The 25,854-nt window shown below is 46.5% G+C and overlaps 2 protein-coding genes across 2 annotated transcripts in view; both read right to left on the reverse strand.

Moving 5' to 3' along the window:
• The window catches only part of LOC141272893 (uncharacterized), a 123,320-nt gene that overhangs the window by 52,546 nt on the left and 44,920 nt on the right, over nt 1–25,854 (reverse strand). The gene's annotated exons all lie outside the window — the stretch shown is intronic.
• The window catches only part of LOC141272967 (uncharacterized), a 180,612-nt gene continuing 176,297 nt past the window's right edge, over nt 21,540–25,854 (reverse strand). Inside the window, exon 6 of the mRNA XM_073684210.1 lies at nt 21,540–22,653. Coding sequence (XP_073540311.1) covers nt 21,617–22,653 — 1,037 coding nt within the window. The 3' untranslated portion in view covers nt 21,540–21,616. The remainder of the gene's footprint in view (nt 22,654–25,854) is intronic.

Genomic DNA, 25,854 nt, shown 5'->3' on the forward strand with positions numbered 1-25,854 from the left:
TGGTAAGTACACGAGTTCTTTACTAGTGATACTGACCGTTTGGCGTGGTTTCCACGTGGTGCGTGGTTATTTGCAGTATCTCCGGACGTCCTGGTTGGATATAGTCAAAGGTGAGACTATAAGGGGTGTAGTCCCATTAGGGGTCTGATATTGATAACTTTTAAAGCAGTATCGCCTCGGATTGACAAGTGAATATTGTGTGAATCTTCCTTAACTTCTGACAAAGATTCTTAGCAGACTGAACACTATTAGTTTCAGTCGCGGCAGGTGATCGAAGATTGGGTAGGACACGCACGCAGATATACATATATCGAGTGTCCGGAGGGCTGCAGACTTCCTCCTCCTTTCACCTACAGCCGTGCGTGACTCCCCCGATGGGAGGGGGTGAAGTCAGTGGAACAGCAGCTGTGAGGCTGGCCGGACTTGTGCTGCGCACAAATCAAGGATCTTTTGTCAGTTGTCAGTTGGAAGGCAGTAGTGATTAATCAATGTTTCCGTGGAGCAGAAAGAAATTGGCTCCCCCGCAGGAGGGTGAGGACGTGATGACTATCATGGTCGGTCGAGAAAGGAAAAGATCATTTAAGAATGCACCAAAAGTGTTTAAGGTGTTAAATTTTCCTGTGCAGGGGAGACTTCAGCCTGCATTGTGGGATGAAGGAATCCGTCAGAAAAGGGGAAGATTAGCTGACTGTGGATTGTCGGAAGATGCTGAAAAGTTTAGAAAAGTTGCACATGAGATTTGTGATGATGGATATGTTGAAATAGAAGAAAGGAAATATGTAGAGAAAACCAAAAGAGCAATGTCATTGTGTGGGTTATACCCGGGGGGGGGGGGGGATATAGATTACAGTACGAGATGTTGAATGCAGCAAGTAAGATAATGGGTTAGAAAGTGAATACATGTGGAAAAAAAGTTGCGCTGAGTTTATCGAAAGAAGGGAAAAAGTATGTGCAGAAACTTAAACAGTTAACTAAAATATGTGAGCTACCAGATAAGGGCCGGTTACAGCTGCTAGAATAGCAAACAGCCTTGGCTTGATACAGAACAGCAGAGAATTTGTAAAAAAAAAAAAAAGGGTGAATGGAGGAAGAAAATACAGATATACAGACAATAAGGGAAAGACGCCATGTTATGTGTATTACAAAGATACTGCTCTCCAGCCACCCCTGATAATGGCGGATGGGGGGTGATGGACCTGTACAAATTCCAGTCAGCAAATTATTGTGTTGCATGTCGCGCGCCCCGTCCAGGAGGCCCACCCCTTGCTACTACCCAAGCCACACCTAGTGCCCCATCCTCATCTGTTATACCTATGTCCATCCAAAGTTCCAACCCTTCCTGCTGTGGCCATGTTGCTACACCCATTGCATCACCTCCAGCCTCTGACCAGATGTCCCTTTGGTGGCGGCCATCTTGGCACACCCGGAATACAGGCAGCAATACACACTACACCCGGAATGTGTATGATGAAGATCATCATGTCAGTATGTTATACCTGTCGTGGGACCAAAATATGATCCCCTGGATGTACCCAGGTCACAACACCTGCTTACAGAAACAATTCAAAATACCATAGCATATGCATCACCGCTTCATGCGGTCCCAACCCTAGCCCTGCCATTTATTTCCACCGGTATCTTTGCCTAATCAGTTTGCAAAGAACATTTCTACCTGTCTGCTGCCGTGGCAGCTGGACAACTCTGAGGTAGTACTATTGCAATACGTGGATGATCTTCTTTTCTGTGCCCCCACAGAGCAAGTGTCCATCAGGGCCAGTGTTAGACTCCTCAAGCATCTAGAAAAACTGCAACCACCCTGCTACCAGCACCTGAAGGAGAGGTGAAAGAGGCTCCACCACATGACTGTCTGGAACAGATTACTGCGGAGTCAACTCCACTTGTTTAGTGGGGGAAGTACCCTTGGATGACCCAGAACTTACGTTATATACAGATGGATCCAGATCACATCACTCTCCCTAAAGCAGGACGAAATGAATACTGCTTAGTGGTAGTGGATATGTTTTCCAGCTGACCAGAAGCATTCGTCGTTCCAAACATGACTGCCAAGACTACCGCCAAGAAGCTGGTCTCTGAAGTTGTTTGCCGGTATGGAGTCTCAGAAGTTATCGAAAGTGATAAAGGACCAGCCTTTTCCTCATGCGTATGACGCGCCCCCAGGGCTGTGGGGTACTCGGAAGCACGGGCCTCTCGTCGTTGCTTCGGGGAATAACACGGTGGCTGGCCCAGTCTGTGGCCCAGGGTGGTCAACAGAAAGCGGAAGGGGGAGAAATAGATTATATTATTCATAGGGTTTCTATGGTTTGTAAATGTTCGTGACGCCACCTGTGGTTCCTGGTAATGGGCTACCAGCGCTGCGACAGTCCTCTGAGGCCGGTGTTCGGGCAGCTTAGTTGGTGCGGCTCCCCACAGGTGGAGCGAGGCCTCAGGGCAGTGTAGAAGTGGATGGATGATAGAAGCGGGGCGTTGTGGTGCAAGGAGGGAAAGATGGCGCAGGCGAAAGAAATTGGACGGAGGAAGTGCAGTGCGGTCACCCAAGGTTTTTAATCACAGTTTGTTTAAACAGTTCTACTGGCGCACTGTACTGGTGTCAGCCTCCCACGTCGCGCTGCGTTCACCAGGCAGGGGTTCAGCACTTCTTCAGGAAATTTAAGGATCACTTGACGGAACCCCACTTTCTTATGTTCCTAGCTAGACCGACTTCACGCTTGGTCTTCCTCCCTCCTGCCCTGCGCTACTTACTCTCAATCCCACTCGGGTGCTCTAGAGTCCCTCCTGTCTCTTCGGAGTGTCCGGACTTGCTTGACCCTCCCGGGGATTAGAACGAGACTTCGGCAACTGACTATATAAGCCAGAAGCCACCGGTTTTCCCAGCCGAGACTTGAAGTGGCATGGCTGGACCAGGGGCCGGTCCCCTTCTTGCGGCCTACGATCCCTCCTGCCTCCTGGCAGTTTCGGGCGTACGGGTGGCTTCCTGCTCCTTCCCTACCCCTGGGACCCCTTTCTGTAAAATGGAGCCTACTCCTCTGCTCCCATCCGGAGCCTCTATACTTAGGCCCTGCCTGCGGAGCAGAGCTCCTAAAGAGACTCTGCTCCCTGTCTGGTTGAACTTGAACCAGACCCCGAACTCTGAACCACTGAACTAAGGTGGATCCTTAATTTTATATCTTTTCTAAAGCGCTACCCTGAACTGCGTCCTCCACCCACACCCACTACTGGTTCCCCCCTAACTCTGGTTCTCCTGACTCCAGCCAGGGACAGGGCAGCACACTCAGTGCATATCGCCCTTCCTGCCGGCCTGGGGTAGTGTAGTGTTGGATGCGGGTATTGGGGGGGTCCGGGCAGTACTCCCTTCTTACCTGAGAGGAGATACCACACCTCTGGGTGAGGTGCAGTAACTCTGTGGCGACTGAACCGTCAGGGGCACCACATTCCCCCCTGGTAAAACACAGCACATCCGCAGGCTGGAACTGAGCAAAAACAAGGCAATTAGACACACAAATTTTTAAGAATGCATTCAAATATAAGATTGTAACAAAAACATTTTCTTACCTTTATGGGAGGCACATTACTTGAATGTTACAGGTCATTATTGCACTAAAACATTTTTAATAACATTATGTAACAGGTTACAGCACATTCTGTAACCGGGTGTCCATTTTACTTTTCACACAGGTGCAAAGTAGCAGCATGAGGGACCCGTCCGAAAACCCTCAACGTAGGCCTGGGCGTGGCTGCAGGGCATAGACGATCCTGGTGTTGGACCACATCTTCCGCCACGCCAAACGGGTTTTTGTTCTGAGGTCAGGTGTTGCGGTTTATAAAACCAATAGGGGGCACCTTAATAAGTGCAACTATTTACAGTTAAGTTTTTAGCAGCTCACTGTCCGCAGACCGAATGTCTTTATACCCTCATGGGTAACTAAAAGTGAACACAAAAAAATAATGGTGTACCCTTATGGGTAACTATCTACAGTCCAGTCCCACCTACTATCCTAGTAGTGATATCCCCACCAGGGATATTTCTGGTGTCGGCCGACTGACCCGTCCGGGCCACCAGCCTCAGGCTGCGGGGGCAGGTCCTCGTCCTCCTGGAACATGTGCTGAACCTGAAGGGTATACTACCCACGCTCTCCGTGGTGCCTGGTGTATGTTACATAGTCATCAGGGTGCAGGTTCAGGTCGGGGTGGCCCTGTTATAGATGGGACTCCACATCCCGCCAATTAACGAAAATGTCCCTGGTGAAGTTGGGGTTGCGGATAAACCCCCACCCAGCCTCCAAGTCGAACTTGACGACCAGTCCCTCTTCCCGGGGACTGGGACGCGCCGATTCCGCTTGGCGGGCTTGGGTCTTTGCGGCCTTACTCCAAGCCTCGATCCGCTTGCAGCGCACCCGACGGGTACGCCGCTCTCGTTCCAATTGGAGGAGCTCTCGCCTGCAGAACTCCTCCCTCCGCAAGGCTTCAGCTTGGGTCTCCTGCGGGTACCCCATCAGGTCCCCCCCCTGGTTGTCCCACCTATACTCTTCTCCTCCTGGGCAGACAACCCTGATAATGGTGTCAGTGGGGTCATTGCTGGTCCTCCACTTTTGCGGACCAGTCAACCATGGCTTGACCGTACACCCACGCGGGTGCGGTGTTTGGCGGTTCTGGAAGTGGATCGAGCAGCAGCAGGCCCTCTGGTATTGCGCCCGGGATTAGGGACTCTGGGCCCAGAGGTGGCTCCAAGGCGTTCGCGCCCGGGGACGGAAGGGGTTGCAGGAGGTCCAGGAGCAGGTCGGCACACTCAGCGCCTGGGGTAGGGGAACTCTTCCTACCCACTCCTGTGTTGCACGCGGCCTCCTGGTGCTCATCTGGCTCCGCCGGGGCTGGAGTGTCGCTGGTGGTGCACGATGCTGGCCGCCGCCGAGCGGCTATTTTCGCCTGTAGCTCCTCTCTCTACCAAGCGACCGCTCCTTTCTGGGCCTCTTCCATCTGATGGCCCAACTCCTGGATCTCTTGCTGGAGGAACTCTGCATCCTCCGGGGATACTGCGACGGCCGCTCCTCCCTGAATTAGGGGGGTCGCTTGGTGCTGCAGGCCAGAGGCGGCAGCTGGAACCTTGCTTCCATCCATTCTGGCTGCCGGGTGCAGTCTGTCTGGACTTGTCCTGACCACACCCTGTCCCCATCGTTTCTCTTCTTCTTCCCTCCCTTTTCGGGGGTGGTTCCCTGGCAGCATGCTGTCGGTCACTCCTTGGGACATCCTTTCCGTCTTGACGGACACATCTTCACGGACGGTCACAATTGTAAGAGGCGGGCTGTGCTCTTGGTGCCATTCTGGGACCCAATACATGATGGGAGGCTTCACACAGTTGTTCTTTACCACGCACATAATGGCGCCCGTTCTTCTGGGGCGGGTGCTGCATTAGATGTAGTAAAACAGTTCTTTCAGGTGCACAATACCCAGTGATAATGGGTTGGTTACGTATCCTGTTCGTGACGCCAAAGATGACGCGCCCCCAGGGCCGTGGGGTACTCGGAAGCACGGGCCTCTCGTCGTTGCTTCGGGGAATATCACGGTGGCTGGCCCTGTCCGTGGCCCAGGGCGGTCAACAGAAAGGGGAAGGGGGAGAAATAGATTATATTATTTATAGGGTTTCTATGGTTTGTAAATGTTCGTGACGCCACCTGTGGTTCCTGGTAATTGGCTACCAGCACTGCGACAGTTCTCTGAGGCCGGTGTTCGGGCAGCTTAGTTGGTGCGGCTCCCCACAGGTGGAGCGAGGCCTCATGACAGTGTAGAAGTGGATGGATGAGAGAAGCAGGGCGTTGTGGTGCAGGGAGGGAAAGATGGCGCAGACTAAAGAAATTGGACGGAGGCAGTGCAGTGCGGTCACCCAAGGTTTTTACTCACAGTTTGTTTAAACAGTTCCACTGGCGCACTGTACTGGTGTCAGCCTCCCATGTCGCGCTGCGTTCACCAGGCAGGGGTTCAGCACTTCTTCAGGAAATTTAAGGAGCACTGACGGAACCCCATTTTCTTATGTTCCTAGCTAGACCGACTTCACGCTGGGTCTTCCTCCCTCCTGCCCTGCGCTTCTCACTCTCAATCCCACTCGGGTGCTCTAGAGTCCCTCCTGTCTCGTCGGAGTGTCCGGACTTGCTTGACCCTCCCGGGGATTAGAACGAGACTTCGGCAACTGACTATATAAGCCAGAAGCCACCGGTTTTCCCAGCCGAGACTTGAAGTGGCACGGCTGGACCAGGGGCCGGTCCCCTTCTTGCGGCCTATGATCCCTCGGGCGTACGGGTGGCTTCCTGCTCCTTCTGTACCCCTGGGACCCCTTTCTGTAAAACAGAGCCTACTCCTCTGCTCCCCTCCGGGGACTCTATACTTAGGCCCTGCCTGCAGAGCAGAGCTCCTAAAGATACTCTGCTCCTGGTCTGGCTGAACTTGAACCAGACCCCGAACTCTGAACTCTAAAGCACTCCCCTGAACTGCCTCCTCCACCCACACCCACTACTGGTTCCCCCCTAATTCTGGTTCCCCCCACTCCAGCCAGGGACAGGGCAGCACACTCAGTGCATATCGCCCTTCCAGCCGGCCTGGAGTAGTGTAGTGTTGGATGCGGGTATTGGGGTGGTCCGAGCAGTACTCCCTCCTTACCTGAGAGAAGGAGATACCACACCTCTGGGTGAGGTGCAGTAACTCTGTGGCGACTGAACCCTCAGGGGCACCACACGTATATCAAGAAATACTTACCATGATCGGATCAACAGTGGCGCTGCATACTCCTTACCATCCACAGTCAAGCGGCAAGGTGGAGAGATTGAACGGCACACTGAAAAGGCAATTGACCAAAATGATGCAGGAGACTAAGGCCCAGTGGCCTGAGCTCCTTCCCATTGCACTATATCACATACGCACCAACCCTATAGGGAAACACAAACTGTCACCCTATGAGATACTGTTTGGGTCACAACCGGCTATAGCTCAATTTACCCCACAACAATTATCAGAAGAAACAGATCATGTTGTGCAATATGTGATTCAGCTTGCCAAAGCCCTAACTAACACCCATGCGTTAGTATCATCTTCTATTCCAGATCCAGCTGATGCAGAAGGTTGTCATACCCTCAGGCCTGGAGATTATGTGTATGTGAAGAAGCATGTTCGGAAACACGGACTAGAACCATTGTATGACGGACCATACCAAGTGCTCCTGACAAGCCCAACAGCAGTAAAATTTGAAGGGAAATCAACATGGATCCATGCTTCACACTGCAAACGTCAACCATCCTGAGATGTTTTATGATAATATGTATGGTTGGACTAGTCAATACCTGGAATAGCCTACAACAGAGTACTGACCCTTTTAATAACAAGTTCATTACTCACCACCAGATTTGGTACATAAATTAGTATTACAGCACTCTGCTTTATGGGATCTGCCATCAGCCACATATTGGGTCTGTGGGAATAATGCGTACAAATGGCTCCCAGTCGGAGTAGGGGGGACTTGCACGTTGGCCCGGCTAACACCAGACACTTATCTTACTCCCCATAGTAAAGTAGATTTGAGAGCCATCCCTCTTCATACCATCTATAAACGTGCCAAAGACAACACCCCACGCCCATCCGGAAGACCTCATTTAGTACAAATGAGTATACCCAATAAGATAGCCAGTACTGTCTTCCTCTACCCTATGGTAACACAAATGTGGGACAAATTAGTGGAAGTCACTGACTACTTAGATGACCAAATTTGGAGTATATTGGAAGTAATTAATACTACTGTTGCGGTGCAGAATCAACTTATCATAGTGGCCAATCAACATACTTTAGTGCTGGACTATTTGACAGCAGCTCAAGGAGGGATGTGTCAGGTTATAGGCCCAGCCTGTTGTCACTGTATTGACCCCGACTCTACCATACAGTTAAAGACTAAAATGGAAGACATTAGGAAACTCAGGGAAGAGTATAATAAACAAAGAATTGACCAAAGACAGTTGGTCGTCTGATACATTCTCCTTTTTAAATCCTGCTAATTGGTTTAAAGGGATTGGTGGATGGATTGCTGGAATATTACAAGGAGTGTTGCATATTGCTGCTTGCATCTTGTTAATATATGTTTTACTAAAACTAGTCTTTTATTGTATCCCATTTTCCATGAGGAAAACCTGCCAGTCATCAGAGAGCAAGGAGAACGCAAGGAGGAAGTGGGAGGAGGCCTGACAGGAAGTGGTGGATGCGGAGCCTGCCGTGTGCTGCAAGAGTTGTGCTGTGTGTGGAGAGAGCTCCTGGGAAGGGAAGAGAGCCAGGCGGAGGTGACCGAGCGGACCGGGAGGACCAGTAGGAGGCGACCGGAGGGACGAGCGCAAGAGAGCGCTGTGGCAGCGTGCAGTGCCGGCCGGCGGAGGGTGCCAGGTGGTGGTGACCAGGAGGTGATCAGGAGGACCGGTAAGAGGCGACCGGAGGGACGAGCGCGCTGTGATAGCGAGCAGCGTCCCTAGAGGAGGTGAGTGAGGGGCAGGAAGCCGCGATAAGCGGCCCTACTGAACCCAAGTGTGTACTGTACTGTATTGTATTTGTATCTGTATTGTAATTGTATTGTATTCCCTAGTCCATATTTAATTGATTACCCCCCGTCCATATTTAATTGATCACCCCCCGTCCATATTTAATTGATCACCCCCGTCCATATTTAAATTGATTCCCCTGAACACCCCCGTCCATATCTAACTGATCCCTCTGACCACATTAAATTGACCCCCCCGTCCTCATTTAATTGATCCCCGACCACCCCCCGTCCATATTAAAGTGATCCCCCTGACCACATTTAAATGATTGACCCCCCCAGCCCATAATTGATTGATCCCCCTTGTCCTATTTAATAGATTCCCCTTGTCCACTTTTACACATCCCCAGTCCCTATCTATTTGCCTTATCCCCCACCATATTTAATTAACCCCTGTCCATAATTAATTGATTGATTCCCCAGTCCACAATTAATTATTTCCCCAGTCCATATTTATTGATATTATTGATACTTATTGATCCCCAGTCCTTAGTTAATTGACCCACCGTCCATACCTATTTATTTGCTTTACCCCCCATCCTATTTAATTAAACCCCCTGTCCGTAATTAATTGATTGATTCCCTAGTCCACAATTAATTATTTCCCCAGTCCATACTTATTGATCCCAGTCCATAGTTAATTGACACACCGTCCATACTTAATTAATCCACCTGACCCACTCAGCTGATCCCCCGTCCATACTTAATTGATACTTAATTGATCCCCCGTCCATACTTAACTGATCCCGCGCCGATATCTAATCGATACACTTGCACATCCCTAATTGATCCCCGTCCATACACCTATATATAAATAATTGTGTTTTGTACTTGTACATATATACTGACTGTATCCCCATATTTAGAATGACTTCCATGTTGGCCGGAGCCGTGGGGGTGGAGCTTAGTGGGGAAGCGCAGGCTGAACAGGCAGGGAGCTGGGTAACAGTTAGAAGGGATAGAGGGAAGAAGTATAGGAAGGCTGGTTCAGAACCGGCATTATTGGAGCACGACAGATCCTCTGACCGCCGGGGGAGTGTATGCTCCAGTAATGAGGGGGAGGGGGGAAGTGTAGGGCAGGCTAGACAGGTCCTGGTAGTGGGTGCCTCTATTATTAGGGGGACAGACAGGGCAATCTGTCACAAAGACCGGGATCGCCGAACGGTGTGCTGTCTCCCTGGCGCTCGAGTCCGGCACATCGCGGATCGGGTTGACAGGTTACTGGGTGGGGCTGGCGAAGACCCAGCGGTCATGGTCCACATTGGCACCAATGACAAAGTGAGTGGTAGATGGAGGGTCCTTAAAAATGATTTCAGGGACCTAGGTAGGAAGCTTAGGGCAAGGACCTCCAAGGTAGTTTTCTCAGAAATACTACCAATCCCGCGAGCCACACAGGAGCGCCAACGGGAGGTTAGGGAGGTGAATAAGTGGCTAAAGAGTTGGTGCAAGGCAGAAGGGTTTGGGTTCATGGAGAACTGGGCCGACTTCGCTGTCGGCTACAGGCTCTACCGTAGGGACGGGCTGCACCTCAATGGGGAGGGTGCAGCGGTGCTGGGGAAGAAGATGGCTAATAGGTTGGGGGAGTTTTTAAACTAGAGACGGGGGGGGAACCAAGGAAATAGGTGGGATGTGAGGCAAGCAAGGGGGAAGGGGAGAAATGAATATAATGAGGGTGGAGAGGGGGGTGGGGATAGAACAGTTAGATCGTTAGAGAAGAATAGGATGCTAAATAACCCCAAAGTTTTATCTTGCATGCTGACCAACGCAAGAAGCCTGACCAATAAGGCGGATGAGCTGCGGGCGCTTATATCGGAGGAGAGGTATGACATCGTAGGTATAACAGAGACTTGGCTAGACGATAGCTACGACTGGGCGGTAAATTTATTAGATTATAGTTTATTTAGAAGGGACCGGAAACAGGGGAAGGGCGGAGGAGTCTGCTTATATGTAAAGTCATGTCTAAAGCCCAGACTAAGGGAAGATATAGGAGAGGGAGAAGAGGGGGTCGAGTCCATGTGGGTAGAGATAGAGGGAACTAAAAATAATAATAAAATATTACTGGGGGTCTGCTATAAGCCACGAAATATAACAGAGGAGAATGAGAATCTGCTATTAGGACAAATAGACAAAGTAGCAAAACATAATGAAGTGATTGTAATGGGGGACTTCAACTACCCGGATATTGACTGGGAAACAGAAACCTGTAGATCTCAGAAAGGAAAAAGGTTCTTGACAAATATCAAGGATAATTATCTCTCCCAACTAGTGCAGGAACCAACGAGAGGGAAGGCCGTGTTGGACTTCATATTGACTAATAGGCCTGATAGAATACAGTAACTGAGGTACAGATAGGGGGGCACCTAGGTAATAGCGATCATAATATTATCAATTTCAAAATGCCCTTCAGTAGGGTTATCAATAAGGGAACAACTAAAACATTAAACTTTAGGAGGGCGAAGTTTGATCAGCTGAAAGAAAACCTTCAACTTATAGACTGGGACAAAGTTCTTAATCAATGGAATACGAATAGTAAATGGGAAACCTTCAAAAGAATTCTGAATACTCAGTGCGAGAGGTATATACCGTATGGGAATAAAAGGGCCCGAAATAAGAGGAAACCAATATGGTTGAATAAGAACGTAAAAGGGGCGTTAAATAGCAAAAAAGAGGCATTCAACAGATTAAAACAGGAAAACAGCAAGGAGGCACTAATGTGTTACAAGGAAAAAACGAGAACCTGCAAAAAACAAATAAAAATAGCGAAGGAGGAAACAGAGAGACGTATTGCTGGGGAAAGTAGATCAAATCCCAAACTGTTCTTTACGTATATAAATAGTAAAAGGATTAAATCGGATAATATTGGACCGATAAAAAGTGAGGAAGGCAAAATCATAGAGAAAGATGAGGATAAAGCTAATCTATTAAATACATTTTTTTCGTCAACTTTCACAAAGGAAAAAGAACTAACAGGAGAAATGAGAAGTGACAAGCTTAATCCTCCACTAAGTATGACAAATCTAACCCAAGCTGGGGTACAGAAACGCCTCAGTAACATTAAAATAAACAAATCACCAGGACCTGATGGCATACACCCACGGGTACTAAGGGAACTAAGTCATGTGATAGACAGACCGTTATATCTTATATTTAAGGACTCTGTTGAGACTGGGTCTGTACCACTTGATTGGCGACAGGCGAATGTAGTGCCAATATTCAAAAAGGGAGCGAAAAGTGACGCCGGAAACTATCGGCCGGTGAGTCTGACGTCCGTTGTGGGCAAAATTTTTGAAGGCTTTATTAATGAGGCAATTATGGAGCATCTTGATGCTAATAATCTATTAACCCCGAACCAACATGGATTCATGAGGAATCGCTCCTGCCAAACAAACCTGATTGACTTCTACGAGGAGGTTAGCTCTCGAGTAGATCAGTTCGATAGCGTGCCACATAATAGGTTGGTATACAAAATGAGAATGATGGGGCTGGGGGAAAATGTTTGCAAGTGGGTAGCTAACTGGCTAAAGGATAGAAGGCAGAGGGTGGTTATAAATGGAATATACTCAGATTGGGTAAGCGTCACTAGTGGGGTACCACAGGGGTCTGTACTAGGCCCAATGTTATTTAATATCTTTATTAATGACATAGTCAACGGGATAAATAGTAAAATATCAATATTTGCAGATGACACAAAGTTATGTAAAACAATTAATACAAAAGAGGATAGTGCAGACCTACAGAGGGACTTGGATAACCTGGGTAGGTGGAGCATTAAATGGCAAATGAGGTTTAGCGAGGAGAAATGTAAGGTCATACATATGGGAAGGAAAAGTGGAAGCCACCAGTACTCACTGAATGGGAAATCATTGGGGAATTCAGAGATGGAGAAGGACTTGGGCATCTTGATTGATAGCAAACTAAATTGGAGTGCCCAAAGTCAGGCGGCTGCTGTAAGGGCAAACAGGGTAATGGGATGTATCAGAAGAGGTATAGCTGCAAAGGATGAGAACATTGTTCTTCCACTGTACAAAGCACTGGTCAGACCACACTTGGAATACTGTGCTCAGTTATGGGCCCCAATATATAGAAAGGATATAAACGAGCTTGAAAAGGTACAAAGGAGGGCAACAAAATTAATAAGGGGAATGGAGGGACTGCAATACCCAGAGAGGTTGGCAAAACTAGGACTATTCAGCCTGGAAACGAGAAGGTTGAGGGGGGACATAATAAATGTGTACAAATATGTTAGGGGGCAGTATAGAGACCTTGCCAGGGATTTGTTCAAAAGGAGGGATATTACGGTAACAAGAGGGCATTCACTAAGACTGGAAGAGAAAAGGTTTCAGCACCAGCATAGGAAGGGGTTCTTTATGGTAAGAGCAGTGAGAATATGGAATTCACTGAGTGAGGAGACGGTAATGTCAGATTCACTACACCAGTTCAAGCGGGGACTGGATGCATTTCTAGATACCAGGCAGATTTCTGCATATACTTAAAAATAGAATAAAATAGTAGGTTGATACAGGGATTTATTCTGACTGCTGGTTTCAGAGTCGGGAGGGAATTTTTCCTCAGGTGAAGATTGGCCAAATCATTTGGGGTTTTTGCCCTCCTCTGGATCAACTTTAGCAATTACAGAACTAACAGGTCAAACTTGATGGACGCAAGTCTTTATTCGGCTTTACTAACTATGTAACTATGTAACTATGTAACGCTGTCAACCAACATCCAGTGCTACTATACACGGACCTCCCAGATGTAACCAGCATTGAGGGCCTGGACGACAAGGGAATGATGACCTTTACCCCCATGCCACAACCAACCTCGTCTGAAGATCTGAGCTTTATGATTATATCAACTAACAAGGGGGGATGGACATGCCGCGACAGCCTCAATTGGTAACAAGGGCACTAATTGAGTGAAGACCAATGTCCCTCAGGCTCAAAGCATGACCCTGGGATAGCACTTCTATTGTTGATAATAACATAAATTTTAGGGGGGAAATGTAAAGTACATATTGATACTCATGCTACAGCAACTCCATTTTGTCTGCTTGCTTCAAAATCATGTTATTATCACTCCTTGCATAACATAAATTCTTTCCTTCTTTTCTCATGCTTCACATGCATCTTTCCCACACTAACATTTTTCTCACAAGAACATTCCATGAGACACCCTGCTCCCGTTATCTGAGTAGTCTGAGCCGGGAGGGGTAACCTTGTAAATTTCCATGATGCTTCCAACTAACGATGATATTTGACCATATATGTGTTTCCGTAATAATTGCACTAACATTGGCTTAAGCCTGTAGTAGGCTGTAGGTGATTGGCTATTGATATACTCAAAACAATATAAAATGCTGAGTAGAAATAAACAGGATTAGAGATTCTCTGAATCCTCCCATACAGAGCACTGTCTCCATCTGGTTTCCTGTTGGATTGCGCAATCAACCTTGTAACATCATAATTTGACACTCACTTGGTCAACCGTGAGAGGCCATTGCCCTCCCTCAACAGTACAATGAAATCTCAAGACTATCAAGGGATTCTAGAGAAATGTGCTGCCCAGTGTCAGAACGCTTGGTCTCAGTCGCGGGTTATGGGTCTGACAACAGGATAATGACCCAAAACACACAGCTAAAACCATCCAAGAATGACTAAGAGGAAAACATTGGACTATTCTGAAGTGGCTTCTTTGTGCCCTGACCTAAATCCTACTGAGCATCTTTGGAAAGAGCTGAAACATGTCGTCTGGAAAAGGCAACCTTCAAGCACGAGACAACTGGAGCAGTTTGCTCATGAGGAGTGGCCAAAATACCTGTCGAGAGGTGCAGAAGTCTCATTGACAGTTACAGGAATCGTTTGATTGCAGTGATCGCCTCAAAAGGTTCAACAAAATATTAAGTTAAGAAGAAGAAGAAGAAGAACCATCATTTCTGTCCAGGCCGATTTCATGAGTTTATTTTTTTTTTAATTCTGTGGAAGCAGAAAAGCAATGTCTGACTTTCATTTGTTCATTTTCATAGATTTTTAATTTATTATTACTTTTGTCAGATTCAAGTTATTTCTGTGACCATTGTGGGTTTTTCTTTCATTAAACGAGGGCGACCAACAATTTTGACCCCGTGTGTACATATAATAATAATTTTTATTTTTATAGCGCCAACATATTCCGCAGAACTTTACAATTTTAGGGGGCTTGAAAAGACAAAAATACATTACAGAATAAGCATAACTCAAATATTAAGAGGAGTGAGGGACCTGTAGATAAGTGCTAGAGCGCTCTGAATTGCAGGGGTAGCGCTGCACACGGAGTCCCGGCCGGCCTGTATCTTACTGACCTGTAAATAAGAGCTAGAGCGCTCTGAATTGCGGGAGTAGCGCTGCACACGGAGTCCCGGCCGGAGGCTCCAGTAGTGGCAGGCACCCGGATGTAGCAGTACCTTCTTCGTGCACGCAAGGACCTGCGTGATGTAAGGTCACGTGGTATACGCGACGGTAGATCACGTGGAGTCTCGCGATGGGTTAGGTACGGGTAGCACTGAGGACCTACTATAGATATCCCAATTATAACCACGTATAATTCTAACATTTATCTTTTGAGGAAAATCATAAAACGTCATTGGAATATCCTCAGAGGTGATAAGGTAGTAGGAGATCAGATCCCCTTAGAACCAAAACTCATATTTAGGAAAGCCAGAAACCTTGGCAACCTAGTAGCCCCATCCATAAAAAATCCTCCACCTACTGCTCTACCAAAAAGTTTATTTCCAAGCCCTGCCGGCTTCTACCCATGCAAGAAATGCTCAGTCTGCAGGAGCCTACATACTAAGAAACAGAACAAAATATCCCATGGGGAGATAGAACTACCTTCATTACCTGCACAACTAAGGGGGTTATTTACGGACTCAAATGCCCTTGCGAAAAACTGTACGTGGGACGTACAATACGTCCCTTAAATAGGAGAATAGGGGAACATCTGCGGAATATACGCAATAAGTTTCCGAAACACCCTCTCTCCAAGCATTTTCTGGATAAGCATGGGGGCTCAGTTAAGTATATACAAATTACAGGCATCCAAGTTGTCCATAAACATTGGAGGCAAGGCAATTATATCAACCAAATGTCCAGAATCGAAAGTAGCTGGATTTTCAAATTAAACTCACTAAGACCCAAAGGTCTGATTAGTGAAATAGAACTCTTTGCATTCAATTAAACCACTGACTCCACTACAAGAATATAATGCTTTATGACAGCAATCATACATCCATTATAGTTATGTGCACGACAAAGATCTGAACAGTATAATGGAACCTGTCATGCTTAACTAAGCTACTGAATCAAGTACAAGAATACAACTTTTTTTTTTACAGCAATCAAACAAGTGCATTAACCAAGATCTATCTATGCATTATCTGTCTAATCAATGGAGCACCAGGAGGACCGAGTACTTACGTATAAAAGGAAGTACCCAGCACTAATAGGACCATCCCTGATGAAGGATTCCGTGCAATCCGAAACGCGTAGGAAAGGTCCTCAGTGCTACCCGTACCTAACCCATCGCGAGACTCCACGTGATCTACCGTCGCGTATACCACGTGACCTTACATCATGCAGGTCCTTGCGTGCACGAAGAAGGTACTGCTACATCCGGGCGCCTACCACTACTGGAGCCTCCGGCCGGGACTCCGTGTGCAGCGCTACTCCCGCAATTCAGAGCGCTCTAGCTCTTATTTACAGGTCAGTAAGATACAGACCTCCGGAACGCTATCTGACAACGCCAACAAACGTAATCAACAGAAGGTATGTGCCTGCACCACCAGCTGCCGACCACACGGCACGACCTCAACTACTTTGTATACCACTGCTCATCACCAGCCTTCCACGCTAACATCCAGCGTGGGTACACACCTCAGTCTGGCACCTACTGACTGAACTTTCTGAGCAGAAAGAATCATTCCTTGTGTGCTCACCCTGTGCATCAGTGTCAGCACCTGGTTACCAACCCAGGAACACCAAGACTTTGCTCTATAGGTGAGATACTCCTCTCACCAATGCAGGGTATTTATCAGCTGAACACCCCGGTAATACCTGTATTATTATAAAGCCTCACAGCTATATTCTTTTAATCTACCCAGGTCAGAGGCAAGCCGGCAGTTACGCTTTTTTCTGGAACCAACTCCTCCAATACCCCCACTCTTCCCATCAAACTAGGTAGAATCCCTATCTACCAGCTCCAACCCCCTACTTCCTAGTACAGTCATCTTGAACTTATTCCTCTGTCTCTGCAGACTTCCAACCCACAGCATCCTTTCGGATCTGAATCCTCAATCACAATACCCCTCTACATCTAAACAAGGTAATATCCTATATCTACTTTATGTGTATAGCACATAGCAAAAAGGTAATAGGGTCGGTATTAATTGCCATTCCTTTCCCTTTCAGGTGACCCTCACCCACCCTAAAGCCTTCGATCTATTAACCGTTTGTGACACCTTCCATGAAAGATCCATACTAACATGTGTGTCTAGAATATATCGGCCAACCAACTCCACTGACTGTGTTATCCATTTGTGCCTCCATTGTTTTTAGTCACCATTTTAAACCTTTTTAATACTTAATAAAACATTATTTATTTACTCTATCCGCTCAAAGTCCCTTCTTTTAGCACCTCTAGCCCACCAGGACCAGCAATGACTGGCACAGGGAAGAGGCATCGGTGTAACGGTTGATGAGGAATATGATCCTGGCTGCTGCATTTAAGACAGATTGGAGAGGGGAAAGTTTAGAAAGCGGGAAACCGATTAGTAAAGAGTTGCAATAGTCCAGACGAGAATGAATAAGAGCTACAGTAAGAGTTTTTACCGAGTCAAAGGTAAGAAAAGCTTTGATTCTAGAGATGTTTTTGAGGTGTAGATGACAAGAGTGAGCGATTGGATGTGAGGAGTGAAGGAAAGATCTGAATCAAGTATGACCCCAAGACAGCGGACATGTTGCTGGGGAGTAATGGTGGAGCCACAAACGGAGATGGCAATATCTGGCATAGGTAGGTTAGTGGAGGGAGAAAATAAGAGTAGTTCAGTTTTTGACAGATTCAATTTTAGACAGAGGGAGGACATAGTGTTAGAGACAGCAGAAAGACAATCACTGATATTTTGTAATAATGCAGGGGTGATGTCCAGAGAAGAGGTGAATAATTGGGCGTCATCAGCATAGAGATGGTACTGAAAACCGAATCTGCTGATTGTTTGTCCAATAGGAGCGGTGTGTAAGGAGAAAAGAAGGGGGCCTAGGACTGATCCTTGAGGTACCCCGACAATAAGGGGAAGGGGAGAGGTAGAGGAGCCAGCAAAAGACACAGTGAAGGAGCAGTCAGAGAGGTAGGAGGAGAACCAGGAGAGAACAGTGTCCTTGAGGCCAATAGGGCAGAGCATCATGAGGAGGAGCTGGTGATCCACAGTGTTGAATGCTGCAGAGAGATCCAGGAGAATCAGCAGGGAGCAGTGACCATTAGATTTAGCTGTTAGTAGATTATTAGAGACTTTCATGAGTGCAGTTTCAGTAAAATGTAAAGAGCGGAAACCAGATTGTAAAGGGTCAAGAAGAGAGTTATCTGAGAGATAGCGGATTAGACAGGAATGGACCAGGCGTTCCAGGAGTTTAGAGATAAAGGGAAGATTTGGAAACAGGTCTGTAGTTAGCAGCACAGTTCTGGGCGAGGGATGTTTTTTTAAGCAATGGATGTATGCTGGCGTGTTTAAAAGAGGAGGGAAAAATACCAGATGAGAGGGAGAGGTTGAATATTTTAGTTAGGTGAGTGGTGACAGCTGGAGAAAGGGACTTAAGGAGATGTGAGGGAATAGGGTCACTGGTGCAGGTGGAAGGGCGAGAGGAAGCAAGGAGCCGGATCACGTCTTCTTCCGTGACTGGTTTGAAGTCAGAAAGTGAGCAAGATGCAATGTGGGAGGGAGAAGCATGCATAACATTTGGGGATTGAGAGAAAATTTCCTGTCGGACATGATCAATTTTTTCTTTGAAATAATTGGCCAGATCGTCAGTGCTGAGGGCGATGGTCGGGGCCTGTGCTGTTTGATTAAGGAGAGAGTGAAAAGTGTCAAAGAGGCGTTTAGGATTATTGGACAGTGAGATGATGAGGTTAATAAAGTAGGTTTGTTGGAGAGGTGAAGGGCCGAGTTATATGTTTTAAGCATAAATTTATAATGGAGGAAATCTTCAGCCAGATTAGATTTTCTCCAAAGCCGTTCGGCACACCTGGAGCAGCGCTAGAGAAAACGTGTTTGTGGCGTGTGCCAGGGTTGTCGCCGTCTGTGCCGAGTTGTTCTCTGTGTAGGAGGTGCGGCTTCATCCAGGGCGCTCTGCAATGTTTCATTATAATGCTTCAGTGCAGAGTCAGGACATGAGAGGGAGGAGATTGGGGCCAATGATAATTGCAACGTTTTCATGAATTTCTGGGTGTCAATGGCATGTATATTTCTATAAGTGTGGAAAGTGGGGGTGTCTTCAGCAGGGTGACAGTTCTTGACAGAGAATAAAAGAAGGTTGTGGTCAGAGAGTGGAAGAGGAGAGTTAGTAAAGTCATGTATTGAACAGAGCCGGGCAAAGATCAGGTCAAGAGTATTTTCAACTTCATGTGTAGGAGAATTGGTAAGCTGTGAAAGGCCGAAGGAGGAAGTTAGCGATAAAAGATGAGCTGCAGATGGGGAGAGGGGATCAACAATTGTGATGTTAAAGTCCCCCATGATGAGAGTGGGGATGTCACAGGATAGAAAGTTTGGAAGCCAAGTGGCAAAGTGATCCACAAACTGACGGAAGGGGCCCGGAGGGTGATACACAACTGCCACTCGCCGGGAGAAGGGCAGGCAGAGTCTGACTGTGTGGGCCTCAAAAGAAGGGAAATGAAGGTACTGGGGGGATAACCTGAAAAGTACATTTTGTTGAAAGGAGCAGACCAACAAATCCACCTGATATGTTGTCAGGTCTCGGGGTATGAGAGAAGTGTAGGCCACCATATGAGAGAGCAGCAGTGGTGGTGTCCGATTGCTGGATCTAGGTTTCAGTGAGAGCCAGAAGGTTAAGGGAATTTGAGAGGAAAAAGTCATGGATGTGTATTACATGCTGACCTCAAGTTCCAAAGGGCACAATTGAAAGAGACAGAAGGCATGCAGGGAATATTAATGAGATTAGCAGGGTTTCTGAATATAGCAGGGAAAGAGTTAGTGTTATTATTACAAGAAGGTCCTGGATTAGGAGAAATATCACTTGCGACTAATATTAGGAAAATAGAGTGAGCAGATGGCTGAGTGATTTGTGAGAGCGTTTCTTGTGTTGTATGGTGGGAATGAATGGGTCTGTGAAGTATAACACTGCAAAGAGAGCAGGTAAGCTGTACATTGCAGAAGAGAGGAGAGAAGGGTTAATAATATGGTTGAAGTGTGCCGAGTTTGTGAGAGAACGGTGAATGTGGATGATTGTAGCAGCCAGAATGTAAATGCCACAAATACAAATGGTGAACACTGTTTGCAAAACAGATGACCTGGAAGCAAGTTTGTTTGTCTTGCATGTCTTACCTGTCTCCTGCCCTGTCCAACTGCCATGTCTAACTGTGCCGGGACTTTGAAAAACGATGGGACTTCGAAAAAATATGCATAAATGCCGCCCCTTAGCTGTGTCTCAATATATGGGAAGTATGTGCTTAGATCTAACACAGATTTAGCGCGTTAGCAATCAGCTAGCTGAAGACAACAGGAGACAATAAAACTGCAGAAACAAAAACAGACTAGCAGATCTACATGGATCATAAAACTTGGTCAAGTAAGTGTGATGACCTTAAAGCGTCATGGCTTAAAAAATGTAGATGAATGAGATATATATACCAATGAATAGCAGAACACATATACCGTACATACACACATTTTCACACACATTTACATACACTTGCCGTACATGCACACACATACTGTACGTACACATATCATACATACACACACACAAATACCGTATACACACACAAACCTACATAAACACATACACAAATACTACTCTTCTATATCAGGTGTTCAGATGAGCTATGGAGGTGGTTGGCCACATAGTGCAGAGATCAGCTGGAGAGGGCCACAGAAACCACTGTGGGGGATGGGGACACAGCAGAGCAGACGCATAGGCCCCTGCTGCTGCCATGCTGTCCTGTGCAGCGAGCTTCCTCGCCCGACCTCTTCTTTATGATGCTGGGAATGGAACAGTGGAGGGAGCAGGAGACGTACTGTAAGTCCTGTTCTTCCTCCACTATTGTCCCCAGTGTGCCATGCAGCCTGGGCCCCCCGACTACAGGTGAACACTCACCATTGGGACGTGCCATGCAGGAGGACAGAGGCTGCAGTCAGTGAGCGCTCACCAGTCTGGTGGGAAAAGCGTTCATTGGCCAGCGTCTCTTTGCCTGCATGATACACCGTCTTTTTGAAGTCCCCAGTCCTGCCCTCTGTGCACCACTCTCTCCCTGACTCTGGGTGTCAGAATGGTTACCAGTGGAGGTGAGAGCAGCCCCGTGCTGCTTGACCCCGGGCCCCTTTCACTCCTGCCCATAATCTTTACTGAGTGTCTCCATAACGGCTGTGTGGGCTGCTGCTATGGGCAGTATGCGCCTGCAAGGGTCCCTCTCCACCTCCAGGCCCCAGTACAGTTACACCGGCTGTATGTCCGCCCGTTTTGGAGCCTGCTTATGGCTGCTCAAGGTCATTTTATTGAGCTCTGCAGCCTATTCCATGATGTGACCAGTTTAACATGCTCAAGCTGCTGGAAGGTCTTTAAACATCCAAATCATTTTATTTGTTTTATTTTTTAATTTTTCTTCCCCAAATTTGTTTTGGATTAGATTTGACCATAAAATCTGATTCGGAACCAAATTGATTCAGCAAAAATTTAAAGTGCAAAGTGTTCCAACACCTTTAACAACCCTGAAAATACATCTACGACACGCTCAGGTCTCCCACAGTTTATTAATATTTGTAAAACACAGTGAATATAATTACAGTTTCTTTCCTTCATGAGTTCTCTGATGTAAAAGAAGATTCCATTTCTGTATAAAACGTTTCTCACACAGTGAACATGAATACGGCTTCTCTCCAGTGTGAATTCTCTCATGTGCCACAAGATTTGATTTATCTGTAAAGCATTTCCCACATTCTGAACATGAATACGGCTTCTCCCCTGTGTGAATTCTCTGGTGTTTAACGAGATTTGATTTATTTGTAAAACATTTCCCACATTCTGAACATGAAAACAGCTTCTCCCCTGTGTGAATTCTTTGATGTGTAATAAAAATCCATTTATCTGTGAAGGTCTCCTCACATTCCGAACATGAAAATAGCATTTCTCCAGTATGAATTCTCTGATGTTTAATAAGATTATTTTTCTTTGTAAAGCATTTCCCACATACTGAACATGAAAATGGCTTCACGCCTGTGTGAATTTTCTGATGTGAAATAAGACTCCCTTTCTGTGTAAAGCATTTCCCACATTCTGAACATGAAAATGGCTTCTCTCCTGTGTGAATTTTCTGATGTGAATTAAGATGCCCTTTCTGTGTAAAGCATTTCCCACATTCTGAACATGAAAATGGCTTCTCTCCTGTGTGAATTCTCTGATGTCTAGTAAGACTCCCATTATCTGTGAAGGTCTTCTCACATTCTGAACACGAAAATGGCTTTTCTCCTGTGTGAATTCTCTCATGTATAACAAATTTTGATTTCTTTGTAAAGCATTTCCCACATTCTGAACAGCAGTATGGCTTTTCTCCTTTGTGGGTTCTTTGTGTCTGAGCTGAGCTTTTAGTAAGTTGCTTGTCACACTGAAATCTTGTATTCACTTTGTCACCTGGAGTTGTGGTAACAATGTGAGATTTCTCAGAAGAGGGTTCCTCATGATCAGGAGGATTATAAGAAAGTGAAGTGCTGTGAAGTCCAGGAGGTCCATGAAGGGTGATGAGGTTTTCTCCATTAGAGTGCTTCCTGATATCTTCTTTTGTACAATTTAGTGATAAACTGTTATTCTCACAAGAATTTCCTATAAGAATGAAAGATAGAAAAAAATCACATCTAATCTACCACACAAAAGAGATTTCTACATTTATTTCATGGAGCTGACAATGAAGACCCTAGTCAGTGAAAGTATCGGTAATAAGGAAGACAACTACATGCCATAACATTAACACAATGATGGGTAAAGTGAATAACACTTATAAACTGGTGACATTGGCACAAGTCAGGGGGGCAGAGATAAGAGAGGAAATAAATTGTTCTTAAAGGGAACCTGTCATCAGGATTTACCCCTTAATGTACCACCAGTGCCATTTCACTCTCGTAGCAAGCTTCCCATCATGCCCTTAGTGTAGAAAAGTGTCCAAGCAATTAACAAGGGAGTTTTTATATTTCGTTACTGTCAGGAAATATTAATGTCAGGAAAATGTTCTTCCATATTTGCCCGACATAGATATTCACCCCCCTCCCATATTCCCCTCACCACTTGTCAGCACCAAGCTGTTCCCTTTTGCTCAGCACAAAAGTCCCAATTATCACACGCCTGAGAAATAGCTTACACAAACAAATGCTAGCCGAGGAGAGTTATAACTTCACTAGGAAGCAAGCATCTTGTCCCTGAAAGACGCAGGAGGTAATTAAAATGCAGGCTTGCACTAATTAGCGTGTAACCGTGAGGCTGTTTCCCGAGCATCAAAGGAAAATTTGTAGCCACGCTGACTCCGAAACGAAATATAAAATATTGTAAGGTCCATGCGTCCGACAATAACGGGACCTATATCTTTAGAGATAGAATCAACTAGGGAATGATTGGGATATTTTTCTGGCACAGAAAAACGCTACCTAGAGCTGTAGCACAAAAACACCAGTATAGCAGACTGCAGCTATGCGATGTGTGGTCTCTAAATGAAGATTAAGTCATAAGGGAAAAAATGGCGTAGTCTGCAAGCTTCTGCGATCAACGAGCGATGAGTAATTGCAGAAGTTAGCATTTTTAATAAAAATGTACAGGCTGGAGACCGGCCCACATGATGTCACCACAGGTGGCGTGTGGCCAGATCTCCCTTTAGGTATAAAGAGAACTCATGGACATTACAGACTCACTTATTGCCAGGGGGGAATAAGAATTATAAGCAACGGGTCCTGTTCAATAACAGCATAATCAAACTGGGGAGCCCCTCCTCCACCTATACTGAGTCGTCACAGCAAACTTTATAGTGTACGTTTCACCTTTTTATCCTGTTTATTTTATGTAACTGCTTATGTATTTTTAATGTCTCCTTTGTACCATACTTGTATAAATTTGTCTTAAACCCTGTCTCACTTAGGATTAAATATAAAATTTAATAGTCCTGTTTCTTTTGTTCTGTAATCGTTCCCTTCCTCAAAGCCGTGTACGCTACCAAAACGCAGGCGTCCGGCCAGGCCTGCCTGTATTATATTTGAAACTCGGGCCAGTGGTGGCTGAGAATAATAATAATAATTGGGATATCGTGAAGCTGACAGTGACGGTATGGAGGGCGTAAACACGGATTCCATGCTTTGGAACCCAGAGGTGTGACGCCATACGCTCACTGGTCGCTTGCTGATATCCATGCAACGAGTAGTCTGGATCGTGTGCTCGCGATTCTGGACAAAATACTGACAGCGTGACGGCATGGTGAGATATCGCGTGATCTCCCTGGTGTCGTCGCTGTCTGGAATCCCTGACAATTGCCGTACGCAAATGAGATTGACTAGTCACAAAGGCGGCCCTACATCCACAAGTAGTCGACCTTGAGCCCCCGTAATAATGTCTACAGCACACCTAAGGGCATGATAGGAAACCTTAGAAAAAGACTGAAATAGCACTGAAGGCACATTAAGGGGGTAAATCCTAATTACAGTCTCACTTTAAAGAGGACTTGTCACTTGCTAGAAAACAAAAAATACCTTGTAAAATCCTTGAGCTCTGCTAATTCTGCTCTTTTCTGTTCTGTGCTTACTCCATTGCAGAGATATTCACATTTGTTCCTACTGGAGCGCACTATGTGAAATCTCTGCGTTCTTCAGTCATCTCTAGAGACAAGTGCTTTTTCCAGTCTTCCCAGATGCCGAGCTGTGATTAGCAACATCTGGGAGGGGTGAAAGCAAATGTCCCCAAAGAAGACTCTGAAGAAAGCCCAGCTGGACTGCAAAGTAGAGATGTCACATAGTGCACTCCAGAAGGAACAAATCGGAATATCTCTGCAATAGAGTGACGCAGTGCAAAACGGAAAACAGCGGAAGAATCAGGGGAGCTCAGGGCTTTATACAAGGTATTTAACTAAACTTTTGGAGCAAGTGACAAGTCCTCTTTAAAATTTGTGTTGGAAGCAGGAAAAATGGTCAAACGTATATCAAGGCAACTACCGGATTCTTCGGACTATAAGACGCACCGGCCCATAAGACGCACCTAGGTTTAAGAGGAGGAAAATAGGAAAAAAAAATTTAAGCAAAAAATGTGGTCATGATGCCCTGTTATGGGGGAGGGGGTCTGCTGCTGACACTGGTATTGGGGTAATGTCCCCCAATTCTGTTAATATCCTCCGTCCTGGTATGTATGGCCCCTCCGTCCTGGTATACGTGGCCCCCATCCCCATCCTGGAATGCATGGCACCCCTTGATCCCCCATCCTGGTATGCATGGCACCCCTTGATCCCCCATCCTGGTATGCATGGCACCCCTTGATCCCCCATCCAGGTATTCATGGCACCCCTTTGATCTACCATCCTGGTATGCATGGCACCCCTCATCCCCATCCTAGTATTAATGGCACCCCTTGATCCCCCATCCTGGTATACATGGCACCCATTTATCCCCCATGCTGGTATACATGGAACCCCTTGATCTCCCATCCTGGTATTCATAGCACCCCTTGATCCTCCATTCTGGTATGCATGGCACCTCTTGATCCCCCATCCTGGTATGCATGGCACCCCTTGATCCCCCATCTTGGTATTCATGGCACCCCTTGATCCCCCAACCTGGTATGCATGGCACCCCTTGATCCCCCATCCTGGTATGCATGGCACCTCTTGATCCCCATCCTGGTATGTATGGCAACCCTTGAGCCTCCATCACACTGCCTACAAAAAAAACAATCGTACTCACCTCCTCTCTCCTCAAGTGCTGTCCCGCTCTTCTGCCAAGACTCTCACTCTGTGAGCCGCTCATGGCGTCCCTGCCATGCGCCCTCACACAGTGTGAG

This window comes from Phyllobates terribilis, unplaced genomic scaffold, assembly GCF_046119375.1.
Source record: "Phyllobates terribilis strain yellow unplaced genomic scaffold, ASM4611937v1 Scaffold_1__5_contigs__length_1240528914, whole genome shotgun sequence".
NCBI lineage: Eukaryota > Metazoa > Chordata > Amphibia > Anura > Dendrobatidae > Phyllobates > Phyllobates terribilis.